The sequence below is a fragment of the Oryctolagus cuniculus genome, chromosome 20 (assembly GCF_051225735.1).
Source record: "Oryctolagus cuniculus isolate XC-2025 breed Fujian yellow rabbit chromosome 20, ASM5122573v1, whole genome shotgun sequence".
In the NCBI taxonomy this organism is placed as follows: domain Eukaryota; kingdom Metazoa; phylum Chordata; class Mammalia; order Lagomorpha; family Leporidae; genus Oryctolagus; species Oryctolagus cuniculus.
Genome location: NC_142886.1, coordinates 10,057,268 through 10,071,182, shown reverse-complemented (window position 1 = coordinate 10,071,182; position 13,915 = coordinate 10,057,268). Strand labels below are relative to the sequence as shown.

The 13,915-nt window shown below is 58.9% G+C and overlaps 1 protein-coding gene across 7 annotated transcripts in view; it reads left to right on the top strand.

Moving 5' to 3' along the window:
• The window catches only part of PLEKHG3 (pleckstrin homology and RhoGEF domain containing G3), a 51,589-nt gene that overhangs the window by 34,390 nt on the left and 3,284 nt on the right, over positions 1-13,915 (top strand). For 3 of the 7 annotated variants that reach the window (XM_089322033.1, XM_089322034.1, XM_051838744.3), the window contains exons 2-16: positions 369-755; positions 2,891-2,988; positions 4,036-4,105; positions 4,477-4,523; positions 4,639-4,789; positions 4,873-5,004; positions 5,149-5,331; positions 5,520-5,612; positions 5,795-5,881; positions 6,093-6,126; positions 6,429-6,530; positions 11,066-11,104; positions 11,436-11,455; positions 11,908-12,285; positions 12,711-12,824. In XM_089322033.1, the coding sequence (XP_089178159.1) occupies positions 408-755; positions 2,891-2,988; positions 4,036-4,105; positions 4,477-4,523; positions 4,639-4,789; positions 4,873-5,004; positions 5,149-5,331; positions 5,520-5,612; positions 5,795-5,881; positions 6,093-6,126; positions 6,429-6,530; positions 11,066-11,104; positions 11,436-11,455; positions 11,908-12,285; positions 12,711-12,824 (1,896 nt within the window). In that variant the 5' untranslated portion in view covers positions 369-407. Of the gene's footprint in view, positions 1-368; positions 756-2,890; positions 2,989-4,035; positions 4,106-4,476; positions 4,524-4,638; positions 4,790-4,872; positions 5,005-5,148; positions 5,332-5,519; positions 5,613-5,794; positions 5,882-6,092; positions 6,127-6,428; positions 6,531-9,589; positions 10,710-11,065; positions 11,105-11,435; positions 11,456-11,907; positions 12,286-12,710; positions 12,825-13,915 lie in introns of those variants that run through there. The other 4 variants (XM_089322036.1, XM_070065038.2, XM_051838751.3 and 1 more) reach the window with 4 other exon arrangements.

Below are 13,915 nucleotides of genomic sequence, written 5' to 3'. Positions count from 1 at the left end.
CTGGAGGCGTCCTGCGCCACTGCCTGCACTGTGGAGGGCGGGGGCGGCCGTGTCCTGGGACCCTGAGTTTCCAAGTCCTTTACTGTCCCTGCTGTGGGCGACCTCTCCTCCAGCCCAACAGGGGTGCAAGGCTGTTGCAGGCAGTTACTGGGGCATCCCTGGCATTCGGTTTTGTGCTTGGTTTTAAACCATAGCGAAATTCGGAGCCTCGCCTCACTTTTAGGTGCAGGGTGCGGTGACATAATTTAGCGCATTCAGTGTTGTGCAGCTTGTAAAGCTGAACTCGGAACCCATTACCTAATCGCTTCCCCGTCTCCGGGCAGCCACTTTGCTGTTTCTATGGGGATCCTCTGTCTGTTTTGCTCCAGAACCTCCCCGGGGCGCCCCCGCCAGGCAGCGATGCCAGGATGCCCGTCTCTGCCTCTCTCCGCCACCACGGCAGCCAGGAGCGGCCGGTGAGCCTGACCTCCACCACCTCCTCGTCGGGCTCGTCCCGTGACAGCCACGGTGCCATGGAGGAGCCCAGCGCCCCCGAAACCCCCGCTGAGAACGGGGCGGGCTCCCCGCGCGGCCGGCACGTCCCCAACAGCAACAACTCCAACAGCTGGCTGGGCGTGAAGGGGCCCCTCTCCCCGTTCAGCGGCCGCGCCGCAACAGGGCCTGCCCACCACAAGCTCAGCTACCTGGGCCGCGTGGTGCGGGAGATTGTGGAAACCGAGCGCATGTATGTGCAGGACCTGCGCAGCATCGTGGAGGTGAGTGTGGGCTGGGGGCGTGGCCTGTGGTGGCCCCGCCTTCTGTGTTTCGGGGAGGGAGGGAAAGTTCTCCCTGCCTCCAGTGGAGTGGTTCCCAGGCTTTGCTGGACCAGCTTGGGCTGGGATGAGACCCTTCGAAAAGTACATGGAAAATGAACTTAAAGCATAAGTTGATTTTGGGGGCAAAACCTTTTGGAATTCGTGCATGCCAGGGCCTCTTCTTAACGTGCATGGAAGATGCCTGCTAGGAAAACACTGCACAGGCCGGCGCCGCGGCTCGCTAGGCTAATCCTCTGCCTTGCGGTGCTGGCACACGGGGTTCTAATCCCAGTCGGGGCGCCGGATTCTGTCCCGGTTGCCCCTCTTCCAGGCCAGCTCTCTGCTGTGGCCTGGGAGTGCAGTGGAGGATGGCCCAAGTGCTTGGACCCTGCACCCCATGGGAGACCAGGAGAATCACCTGGCTCCTGCCATCGGATCAGTGCGGTGTGCCGGCCGCAGTGCGCCGGCCGTGGCGGCCATTGGAGGGTGAACCAACGGCAAAGGAAGACCTTTCTCTCTGTCTCTCTCTCTCGCTATCTACTCTGCCTGTCAAAAAAAAAAAAAAAAAAAAAAAAAAAAAAAAAGAAAGAAAGAAAACAGTGCACAGATTTCAGGATTTTTTGGCACCATCTCTTTTAATTCCATTTTCCATGTACTTTTTTTTTTTTTTTTTTTTAAGGGTCCTTGTAGAACTTCTTGCAGATGTTCAGGGCAAAAGCACTGATGACAGGGGACCCCAGCCGGGCTGGGAAGACAACACCGGACCCTGCTCCGCGGGGATGAAATCAGTGTCCCATTGCTGCAGCATGGTGCCTGAGGCTGGGTGCTTTGCAAAGCAAAGGGGTTGGTTTAGCTCATAGGTTGGGAGGCTGACAGTGCAACCTCTGATGAGGGACTCTGGGCCTATGGCCTTGTGGTCAGAGAGGGTGCAGGAGGGATCCCCTGGGAGAGATTCTGGGGGTCAGGCTTGCTGTTTTATCTCCCCACTTGGCCACACCGAGGACCGACCTCCCAGCACAGGTACAAGCCGAACCCTGGCAGGGAGGTGACGGAACCCAGCCACCTGCATGCAGGTGCCCGCCTGCTCTGCTGTTTCCTTTCTGTAGCTTGTCTCAGGTACAAGCTTGCCTCTCTGAGTCTCAGTGTCCCCTCTTCAAGATGAAGACGCCCTGCCTAACGCTCACCCGTGCAGGGCCCACAGCGGGTCCCTGCTGGGGAGGGAGGGGAATTAGCTTGCTAGAGCTGCCCCACAACAAATTTCCACAAGGCTGGCCAGCTTAGACCAGCAGAAACGTCTTCTTACGTCAGGAGGCCGGAAGCCCCAAATCACAGTGCTAGCCCTGCTGGTTTGTCCTGGAACCTCCTCCTCTCCCTGCCCTGGGGAGGGTGTTTCCTGCAGTTGCTCTCAGCCTCGTTGGCTTGTAGAGGCATCCTTGCAACCTCTTCCCTAGCCCTGTTTCTCAGTGAGGGCGGCCCTCATTAGATTTAGGACCCACTCTTTTTTTTTTTTTTAATATTTATTTTATTTATTTGAAAGAGTTACAGAGAGAGGTAGAGACAGAGGGAGAGGCCTTCCATCCACTGGTTCACTCCCCAGACGGCTGCAACAGCCAGAGCTGTGCTGATCCAAAGCCAGGAGCCAGGAGCCTCCTCCGGGTTTCCCATGTGGGTGCAGGGGCCCAAGGACTTGGGCCATCCTTCACTGCTTTCTCAGGCCACAGCAGAGAGCTGGATCGGAAGTGGAGCAGCTGGGACTAGAACTGGCGCCCATATGGGATACCAACTCTTCAGGCCAGGGCTTTAACCCGCTGCGCCACAGCGCCAGCCCCAGGGCCCACTCTTTACCCTAAATGATGTCATCCTGAGATCTGTAACTAATGACATCAGCAAAGGTGCAATTTCCAAGTAAATTCCCCTTCTGTGGTTTTAAGTGGACACACATTTTTCGGGTGGACACCGCCCAGCCCAGCACAGCGGGCGCTGTCAGTGGAGACCGCTGTAAAGTGCAGTAGAGACAGGAGCTGTGCCTGGGGGTGTGGGGGGCCAGGACACAACCAGCCAGGCGAGCCGCACTCTGACTGCCTGGCTGCACACAGGACTACCTCTTGGAGATCATCGACACACCCGGGCTGCTGAAGCCAGAGCAAGTCAGCGCTCTCTTTGGGAACATAGAAAGCATCTATGCACTGAACAGGTATGTCCTGCTGGGGAGGCCTGCCCCCAGGCAGCCCTGGACGTGGGGTCTAGGATTGGCAGGGGTGGGAGGCAGTGGGGAGGGTGTGTGTTTGCTGGGGCCAGCCGCCTGGGGGCACAATGCTCTCTCCCTTCTCCTCGTCATCCCCACTGTTCACCTCATGTTTTCTTCTCCTTCCTACTGACCCCCCGAGAGGTCGGGGCTCCTTGGAACTGTTCTGAACTATGTGTGGGATGCATAAGCCAGGCAAGACCAATGGGGGAGGCTGTTCCAGGCCCACTGAGGGGCTACTTCACAGCAGAGGGGGGCTCCTTGAGGGCCAGAGTCTGCCCCTGGGGAACCAGAGCCTCTCCAGGGAAAAAGCACTGGTTAGGAGAGCAGAGATGGAGGGGGACAGTGATGGGTGGAAGGGACCATCCACCACCCCCTAGGATGAGCAGAGAGACCTCTGCAGCTGGACAAGTGTGGGAGGACAGGGTGCCGGCGAGCCTCGGGCCGATGGCTGGGTTGGGAAGAGAGGAGGTATACTGATGGAGGAGGCAGGGAAGACACAGATGGAGGAGGCAGAGGGACGCTGATGGAGGAGGTGGGGTTTGCTGTTTCCAGGGTTTCCTGCAGTGCACCCGTCTGAGGACAAGGGGTGCCAGGACCCACCCTGTCTCTTCCTGTGCCCCTCGCCCTTTCCTCCTGGAGGCCTTGCTCCTTTGCAAGTCCCCCTTCTCTTCCCCCTTTAACCTTGGCTTTTGTGTGTTTGACTCCTGCCCGCAGAGGAGCTGTGACCCCTCCCGAGGTGGGTACTGGGGTCCCCTCTCCCTCTCCCGCTTGCCAAGCACGCGTCCCCCTCGCCCGCGTCTGTGTGCTGTGCCTGGAACTCTCTGTGGCTGCCGCTGCAGGCAGAGCCCCTTCAGAGGGTGCAAAGTCCCGCCGTTGGCATGACAGCAGCTGGGGTGGGGGTGTCCATGTGTGGAGGTGGGGTAGGGACTTGTGGCTGCGCCTGGAGGCTGCCGAGGCGTGAGGTCTGATGGCCACCCTCCCCCCTCCCCCCAGCCAGCTCCTCAGAGACCTGGACAGCTGCAATAGTGACCCCGTGGCCGTGGCCAGCTGCTTTGTGGAGAGGGTAAGGCGGGCTGGGTCCCTGTCCCTTGTCCTGCATCATTGGGAGTTCAGAGAGACAGGAGCACCCTGTGTAAGAGGACTTGGTCCTGGAGACCCCTCTCTCGGTGGAAAGGCATGTGGGGGGGTCTGCTGGGTGGGCGGGACATCCTGGAGACCCCTCTCTCCAGGGGAAGGGTGTGTGGAGGGGTGTCTGCTGGGTGGGTGGGACATCCTGGACGAACGGGTCTAAACATGGGTCTACAGGCAGGAGGGGGTAGGGGCGCAGAGTGGAACCCTGGGTGGGGAGGGCTGGGGGGTCTGTCTCGGGTACTCCCCCCAGGCTTTCCTCTCATGGGAATCTCCATGAAACCACTGTTTTTGGTCTCTCCCTAGAGCCAAGAGTTTGATATCTACACTCAGTATTGCAACAACTACCCCAAGTGAGTGGCGGGGTGCAGAGGGGAGGCAGAGCTGTTGGGTGGGTCCAGAGGGTTCCCCCCACCCCCACCCCAGCCTTCCCCAGGCGATGACCACGGCCTCCCTGCCCACTCCCAGCTCGGTGGCCGCGCTGACGGAATGCATGCGAGACAAACAGCAGGCCAAGTTCTTCCGGGACCGGCAGGAGTTGCTACAACACTCGCTGCCCTTGGGCTCCTACCTGCTGAAGCCCGTGCAGCGCATCCTCAAGTACCACCTGCTGCTCCAGGTAGCCCCAGCCCCTCCCGCACCGGGGGGCGGGGCTGAGACCTGTGGGCGGGGCAGCGGGGCCTGAACCTCCCTCTCGCACAGGAAATCGCCAAGCACTTTGATGAGGAAGAGGACGGCTTCGAGGTGGTGGAGGATGCCATCGACACCATGACCTGCGTGGCCTGGTACATCAACGACATGAAGAGGAGACACGAGCATGCCGTCCGGCTCCAGGTCCTGGGGGCCCGCGGTGGGACTCGGGAGATGGTGGGGGGGGCGACCGTGGCCGTGCCGCCTGGATGAGCCACGGTGGCCGGGTCTGCATGAGCCCCGGAGGCCTGTGGTGGGCTGACCCCGGCACCGGCCTCTCGGCTGCAGGAGATTCAGTCGCTGCTCATCAATTGGAAGGGGCCGGACCTGACCACGTACGGGGAGCTGGTCCTGGAGGGCACCTTCCGTGTGCACCGCGTGCGCAACGAGAGGACCTTCTTCCTCTTCGACAAGACGCTACTCATCACCAAGAAGCGGGGCGACCATTTTGTCTACAAGGGACACATCCCGGTAACCGGGCAGCCCACCCCTCTCCTTCCCGGGGCTCCTCCTGTCTGTTTCCTTGGGTTCAGGCGCCATCCCTCTGACGTGACCCTGCTGCTCCCCTGGGGACCCCAGCCGGGGACACGCCCCCCGCCCCGCCCCCCTCCACCACCCACCCCGCTCCGGGTTTCACGGCTTTTTCCCTCTGTCCCCAGTGCTCCTCACTGATGCTGATCGAAAGCACCAGAGACTCCCTGTGCTTCACCGTCACCCACTACAAGCACAGCAAGCAACAGTACAGCATCCAGGTGAGACTTGAGGGACCTCTGCTTACCTGGCTCTCCCAGGCTGCAGTGTCGGCGTGTGTCCAGTAGGGGTCGCTGCAGGCACTTCACCCAGGGTGGGGTCCCAGCACAGCCCCACAGCCACTGAGCAGGAGTTCTGGTCCTGTAGTAACGGCCCCGGGCTCCTTTCCCTTTGGTCCTCCCAGGCCAAGACGGTGGAGGAGAAGCGGAACTGGACCCATCACATCAAGAGGCTCATTCTGGAGAACCACCATGCCACCATTCCCCAGAAGGTGAGTCCCCAGGGTGCTGCTCCCCAGCCTCCCGCTCCTGCTGGGCTGCAGGGAGATTGTGCCCCCCACCCCCAAACCAGCTCTTGAGGGGCTGCTGGGGCCAGCTTACTGGATGGTGCCGGTAGGTCAGATTCGACGAGATCCAGCCCCGTGGGCGAGGGAGGCATGGTGCCCGGGAGGTGGTAACTAGCTGGCTTTCCTTCCCTTCCAGGCCAAGGAAGCCATCTTGGAAATGGACTCCTACTGTGAGTGCATGCTTCTCTGCCTGTTTATCCTCCAGGGTGCCCATCGCTAGGTCAGGCTGTGCTGAGGGGAGCTCTGTCTGACAGCCGGCGGTCAGCCGCCTGCGTGGTCAGGGCCTGGGTCCCACTGAGAATCTTGGTCCTAACGTTAGCAGGTGGAAGAACATGGGAGGTGGTGGGAGCTCTGGGGGATTCTGGCTCCTGTGGCTGGGCCAGGGCAGGGGTGGGGTGTGTGTATGTGTGTGTGAGATCCTGGCCAGGGTCAAGATCCCAGCCAGATGCCTGGTCCCCTCCCCCTTGTGCAGATCCCAGTCGGTACCGCTACAGCCCGGAGCGGCTGAAGAAGGCTTGGTCCTCCCAGGATGAGGTGTGCACCCAGCACGTGCGCCAGGGGCGCCGGCAGTCTGGTAAGGGAGGGGGGGCTGTGTGGGGAGAATCTGCTTTCTAAGACCCTTCACTGGGCTTGTGGCGACGTTGGGGGGGCTGTTGTTCCCAGCTCTCCAGAAATCCTGGGAAAGGCAGGGTGACGGGCGCTAGGCCTCCACCAGGAGCCCAGAGTCCTTGGTACCACATTGTGCAGTTCCCCTTAGGACCCCCAAAACACTGGTTCCCTCAGGCTCGGCTCCCTTCCATCCCCGTCTCCCCTTTGCCACTCAGTGGAAGGTTCTGGAATGACACAGCTGGAGCAGACCCTGGTCTTTTTGTTTTGTTTTGTTTTGTTTTTTGAAAGTCAAAGTCACACAGGTAGAGAAGGAGAGGCAGAGAGAGAGAGAGAGAGAGAGAGAGAGAGAGAGAGAGATATCTTCCATCTGTTGGTTCACTCCCCAGTTGGCCACCATGGCCAGAGCTGGGCCAATCCGAAGCCAGGAGCCAGGAGCTTCTTCCAGGTCTCCCATGCCAGTGCAAGGGCCCAAGGACTTGGGTCATCTTCTACTGCTTTCCCAGGCCACAGCAGAGAGCTGGATCAGAAGTGGAGCAGCTGGGATATGAACTGGTATCCATATGGGATGCCGGCACTGCAGGTGGAGGCTTTACCTGCTATGCCACAGTGCCGGCCCCAACCCTGGTCTTCAAGCAGCACCGAGTCCAGACGGGAAATGTTTACTCTGAGTCTAGAGCGGGGGGGTAATGTTGCATTTTCCTCTCCTGGGTTTTCTTCCGTCACTGGACTTGCCACTGTGTTCTGATTCACGGAATGAGTCACCTGGCTCTCTGGTGGTGATGGTGTGTGTGTGTGTGTGTGTGCACACTCTGCCAGCCTGTCAGAGGCCCAGGGAAAGGTCTCGGTCAAGGCGAGTACCTGTCGGCTGTGCACATGGGCTGGGCGTAGTAGGGGTGAGAGGGTCTGTGGGCCAGCTCCAAGGAGGATTTGGAGTGAGGAGGCAGTGTTCTGGCTTGGACCCCCAGGCGCACTGGGTTTTGATTGGCCCACTCCAGGGGTTGCTTGAACACCTGTGTGCGTGGACATGGGTGATGGCCTCCTAGGAGGCAGAGCCGGGTGGTGTCTGTTGTGTTTTGTCTTGTTTGACTTTGCTCTGGATGGGTCTTGAGCCCTAGGCAAGCTCGCTGTGGTTAACGTTTTATGGTTAAAAGTCCCCACATGGAGATGCTGTGTGGCTAGTCTCTGGCTGCCTTTCTTTCCCTCTCCTCTGGCCCTGTAATCATCTTCCCGTCTCCCAGGCTTTCTCTCTTAACTTGCCATAGCTTAACAAGGGTTCTTTTAAGAAGTTAAATGGAAACCGAACCTGTGGATTTAAAAAAACCTTTTGCACCAAAATAAACTTTTTTTTAAAGATTTATTTATTTATTTGAAACAGAGAGAGAAAAAGAGGCAGAGAGAGAGAGAGAGGTCTTCCATGTGATGGTTCACTCCCCAATTGGCCATCACTGATGGTGTGGGAGATGCCAGGTGTCCAGGGAACCTAGGGTGGCCGTCAGGGCAGCTGGCAGTGGAGGTGTTGATCTGTCCTCACGGCTCTTCCATGGCGCCGAACAGTGTCCTTTCTCATGGGCCCTGGTGTGTGTCTGTAGCAGCCCTTCCTCCCCTTTCGGGTGGCCGTCAGGGCAGCTGGCGGTGGAGGTGTTGATCTGTCCTCACGGCTCTTCCATGGCGCCGAACAGTGTCCTTTCTCATGGGCCCTGGTGTGTGTCTGTAGCAGCCCTTCCTCCCCTTTCGCCCTGTTGGAGATCAATCATTTATGTGGCACAGTGGTGAACATGTGTGGGTGCCCCTGTGCCATGGTGAGGTGCCTGAGTTTGCGTTCCAGTTCTGCTGCCAATTCCGGTTTCCTGCCAGCTCGCCCTGGGGAGGCCGCAGTGTTGGCTCGAGTGCTTGGGTCCCCGCCACCTGGGTGGGAGACTCAGATTGAGTTCCCGGCTCCTGGTTTTGGCCTGGCTCAGCCCTGGCTGTTGGTGGGCATTTGGGGAGTGAGCTGGTGGATGGGAGATTGCTCTGACTTTTAAATTTATTAGGAGACCAGGGAGTCGTTGAGAGGAAGGACCGGGGCCACGTGTGAAAGCTCATGGCCTGGCCTGGCCACCTGCTCCAGCCGTATCTGCGTCTTATCTGCTTCCTCCTTCCAGACAGCAGAGATGGGCAGACAGGCTCATGGGTGGGGAATGTCCGGCCTCCAGGCCGTATAAGGTCCGGGAAGTCATGTGGTCTGGCCCTGCCAAGGCACCCATAGGCAGGACTCAAAATTCAATAGATCTATTGTAGGCTGCTTTTCAAGGTGATAATCTTGTATGGCCCACAGATGATGTTATAAATATCCAAAATGGCCCTGGGTAGAACGAAAATTTCCCTACTGTTGCACTAGGTGAATAAGTCAGATCCGATATATATATATATATATATATATATATATATATATATTATAGTATATATATATATGATTATTATAAGTTAGAATTACAGAGAGGGAGAGAGAAAATCTCCCAACCGCTGGTTCACTCACTAAATGGCTGCAACAGCCCTGACTGGGCCAGGCCAAACCCAGGAGCCAGGAGCGTCTTCCAGGTCTCCCATGTGGATGCAGTTTCCCAAGCACTTGGGCCATCTTCCACTGCTTTCCCAGCCGAATCAGCAGAGAGCTGGACCGGAAGTGGAGCAGCTGGGACTCGAACTGGCACCCATGTGGGATGCCAGTGCTGCAGATAGTGGCTTAACCTGCTGTACCACAGAGCCGGCCCCTATATTATGTCTTATGTAGTTGGCTACTTTATTAAAGATTTTTTTAAAGATTGATTTATTTATTTGAATGGCAGAGTTGCAGAGAGAGAGAGAGAGAGAGAGACAGAGAGCGAGGTCTTCCATCCGCTAGTCCACTCCTCAAACAGCTGCAATGGTCAGGGCTGGGCCAGGCCTCGCCAGGAGCTCCGTCCTGTGGCGCCCACAGGGGATTCCGGCACTGCAGATGGCAGCCTAACCTGGCACAGCACAGCACCGACCCCTACAGAGTCTTTTTTTTTTTTTTTTTTTTTATTGTATTTCAAAGGCAGAGAAAGAGAGAGACATACCTTCTGCTTGCTGCTTCCCTCCCCTAAATGGCTGTGATGGCCAAGGCTGGGCCAGGAGCCCAGAATTCTGAGCCTTCTCGTGGGTGGCAGGGGCTGAGCACTCGGGCCATCTTCCTCTGCTCTTCCAGGTGCATGAGCAGGGAGCAGGGTTGGAAGTGGTGCAGCTGCCACTCACACTTCCTACGTTGAAAGAATGAGACTTTTTCTGCTTCATACCTTAAAAACAATTAGGTATTTTGATGCAGATAGAATATGTGTATGTTGTGTGTGTGTGTGTGTACATGTGCACATGTGTGTGTTTCTTCCTTACAAAGTAAAGTTCTTCCTTACAAAGAGACTTCAAAAAGTTCTTGGAAAATGGTATTAACAGATAAGTTTATTTTGTTGCAAAAAAAATTGGAATCTCACACAGTTTTTTCATAAGTGCATTTTCCATGACCTTTTTATTTTAAAAAAATGATTTGAGAAGCAGAGGAGGAGTGAGAGAGTGCATGCACACATCTGCTAGTTTACTTCCCAGATGCCTACAACAGCCAGACCTGGGCTGGGGCTGAAGCCAGGAGCCAGGCACTGAATCCAGGCCTCCCATGTAGGGGGCAGGGACCCGCTCACTTGAGCCCCACCACTGCCTCCCGCGGTCTGTATCAGCAGGAAGCTGCCAGCATATTTGTGAGGGTGCGTGGAGTTCAGAATTGTCTCGCACGGCAATAAACTCACCTTTCCATTCCGTTTCCCACGCAGTCTTGGAGACACCTGTGTACGTTCTCCCGTCCCACTTGGCCAGCTTTCCTTCCGGTGCTGAGTGTAGAAAATCGGGGCCTACCGCTTCAAGCTGGGTGGGCTGAGGTCTCAGTAGAGGGGTCCCTGAAATCCTGTCCTCTGCCCCGTCATCCTTTCTGAGCTCTGTCCCCAGCAAGGCTGGGGTGCAAACTGTGGTCACCCTCAGCCTGATAGGTGTGTTCTGTGTCTGTCCCCAGAGCCTGGTCACCCTGTGCACGTCCAGGCAGCACTCCCCAGTGGGCAGCGAAGCCCCAGGATGCCAGGCCTTCGGGGCCGTAGGAAGTCGGGTGCGCCCTCTGCTCTGCAGCCGGGTGCCGTGGGGCGGCTTGGCAGTGGGTGTAGAGAATGCGCTAATGTGCTTCTTGCTGTAGCCGTGGGCCCCGAGACGGGCAGCATGGGGCCCAGTCCCTTCCTGTAGCCTGGGCCTCCTGGTGGGAGCTGCTAATGTAAGAACCAGGGCACTGCTGCTCTGGGGGCTGGCGGACACTGGCGGGAGCCTCCCTGGGGTTTTGGGCAGCCCTGGCCGAGCCTGAGTGGACTTTGAGCTGGTGAAAGGCTGGTAGTGCTGGGAGCTTGGGACCTTGGTCAGTGCGCGGCCACTTCTCAGGCTGCACTGACGCCACCATTTGCTTCTCCTCCTCAGAGCCCACCAAACACCTGCTAAGGCAACTGAACGAGAAAGGTGAGTGTGTGAGTGGCGGCACAGGGGACCACCTGGGCGGGAGGCTGTTGAGAGCTGCCTAGAGGCGTCTGGAGGGGTCGCTGCCTCTGTTCCTCCCTTGGGTCACCCCTTGCTGTCCAGGGAGGGGGCGGGGCTCGCGTGCTTTCCCTGGGTAGCACCTGCTGTACAGCCCGGGCTCCTGTTCCGTTGGTGGGCAGACTGGCTGAGGGCTGGGGTGGGAGCCTCTGGGTCTCGGGCCTCCCTGCAAAGGGGGCACTTTCTCCTGCTTATCAAGCTCTTCCTCTCCCCTCCCCCTCCCCCTCCCGCCGGGACCCCACTGTGCTGTCGGCAGCCAAAGCAGCTGGAATGAAGGTAAAGTCTGGGAACCCAGGGGCCAGGGAGGGGGTGGACGACTGGGGGGGAGGGGACACTGCCCAAGTCCTCCCCGGCCCCTTCAGCTCTCTTTCATTAAATACCTGACAGCATCGCCTGTGCACCGGGCTGTGAGGCATGAGGGTCCCCGAGATGAGTGAGACTCTGCCCCACCCCAGGGCCCTCCAATTCCCTCTTCCCGGACTGGCACCTGCTGCTGGCCCAGATACCAGATAACCTATCTTCTCGGTTTCTTCTTTCTCTGGGGCACGAGGTCTCTTGGGGGTCCTGAGTGCCTAACCACATTGCGGCCCCCCAGTGGGGACCCAGGGCTGGGTGTCTGGATGTGGTTTTCTGTATGGGGCCTCCCCGCCCCCAGCCACCTTCGGGAGGGGGAGGGGGAGGGAGGTTGCCCACGAGGCCGGTCACGAGGGCTCTTGTGCTCTGAACAGCACGCGGGCAGCGCTGGCGCCCTGCTGGACTTCAGACAGCCTCCCTGCTCCCGGGGCCTGGAGACGGAGGCTGAGAGGGCCGCCGAGGAGGAGCAGGAGGAAGAGGAGGAGGAGGAGGAGGTGGTGGAGGAGGAGGAGGAGGAGGAGGAGGAAGAACAGGCCTTTCCGGTCTCTCTGGAGGACCTAGCAGGGCACGAAGGCAGCGAGAAGGGGGCCGGGCCGCAGCCCCCAGTCTCAGAGGAGGAGGAGGAGGAGGAGGAGGAGGAAGAGAGTCTGGCAGTGGCGGAGCAGGTAGCTGACTTTGCCAGCTCCCTGCTGGCCGCCCTCCACTGCTGGCACTATCGGGCCAACGCTTTACTTTTCTCCCGGGGCGCTATGGTGAGGTGTCTCTTCGATCTCCCCTCCCCCTTGCATGTTCCCTGGCACGTGCATGCCCAGCCCTTGTCCTCGCTGCCCCGCCCTGGTTCCTTCACGCTTCTTAACCCCCTGGCTCGCTGTCACGCCCCGGTGGGCCTCTGGCATGCGCCAGCCCCAGTCTGGGCTCTAACCAGTAGAGTAACCACCCAGTGAGCGTGACCCGTGGGTTGAGGGCTTGGCAAGGTCAGGTCCACTTGGCCTTGAGGGGGGGTTGGGGGGACGCTGGGCTGGGCTTTTGTGACGCTACACGCCTGGCAAGGCTTCCTGGAGTGGCTCGGGTCCAAGGCGGGCTCCCTCGGGGTGCAGGAGGCGTGGTCCACATTGGAATGCACAAGGGACTGACCTTGATTGTCCTGCAGTTGACGCCTGGCCTCTCTTTGCTTCAGGGGAAGGGACGCAGGGAATCTGAAGGCCATAAGAGCTGCAGAAGGCCCAGCAACTGGTCTTCAGCGAGTGCCGAGAAGCGCACGAGTGTCGAGTCTGTCTCTTCCCTGCCGGAGGTGAGCGGCCAGGGGGGTGAGGACAGAGCTCAGATCTCCAGGTCTGCAGGCAGGGCTGTCCCTTCAGGAGGATGGGCATTGTCTACCCCAGGATTCTCACTCCTTCGGGAAGCCTGTCTGGCCCAGGGGTGTGCGGTTTGGTGAGGAGACAGGCACATTTCGGGTGCTGAGAGCCAGGTGTGGCTGGTGGCCACGGTGTGGGACAGTGCGGGTCTGGACCCTGGGTCCTGCCTCGCAGGTGCTGGAGAGAACAGATAGAGTCAGATGTGACGTCTCGGAATGCCGAGCACCTGCTGATGTCCCCCCCGCGGAGCGCTCGGCCAGCTGCCTGTGCGGCCAGTGCCAGGGTTCACGGCCCCTCCAAGGGGATCCCAGGGAGTTCTCGCACTCACTTCTGCCCCTGCCCATCTGCTGGGCGTATGCAGTCGCACTGGGCCCAGAGGTGCTGACAAGATCCCAGCCTGGGGTTGTGTCGCTGTGTGGAGCCTGAGCCACACAGCTCCTCAGGCAGCGTGAGAGCCCTACAGCCCTCCGTGCACAGTCTCTGGGAGCTGCCTGGCCCTCGGGCACTGCTTCCTGGAGCCGCGGCCTTGCAGGGTGCCTGGGGCTGTGCTTGAGCGGTGTTGGCGGAATCCCCCCTCGTCCCTCTTGCCCTCTGCTGCAGAGTCGTGTCGGCAGCCCACCCCATCGGCATTCTAGCTTTGTCCTCGGGTTTCAGCTGCAGGGCGGCTGAAGCACCCTATTACCTGCCCACCTCTGTAATGACCGGCCCCCTGCTGAGTTGTGCATCTTGGTTGCATTTGAGCCCAAGTTGTAGGCTCCTCTCACTGGGCTCTGAGCCAGCCAGGCTCATCTCATGGGTCTCATGAAGGAGGTGTTTTGTTTTGTTACATTTAATCAATAAATTTGAGGGTCCCACGCTGTGGCGCAGCAGGTTAAAGCCTCAGTCTGCAGTGCCAGCAACCCATACAGGTGCCAGTTCGAGTCCTGGCTGCTCCACTTTTGATCCAGCTCCCTGCTGATGCACCTGGGATAGCAGTAGAAGATGGCCCAAGTCCTTGGGCCCCTGCACCCATGCAGGAGACCTGGAA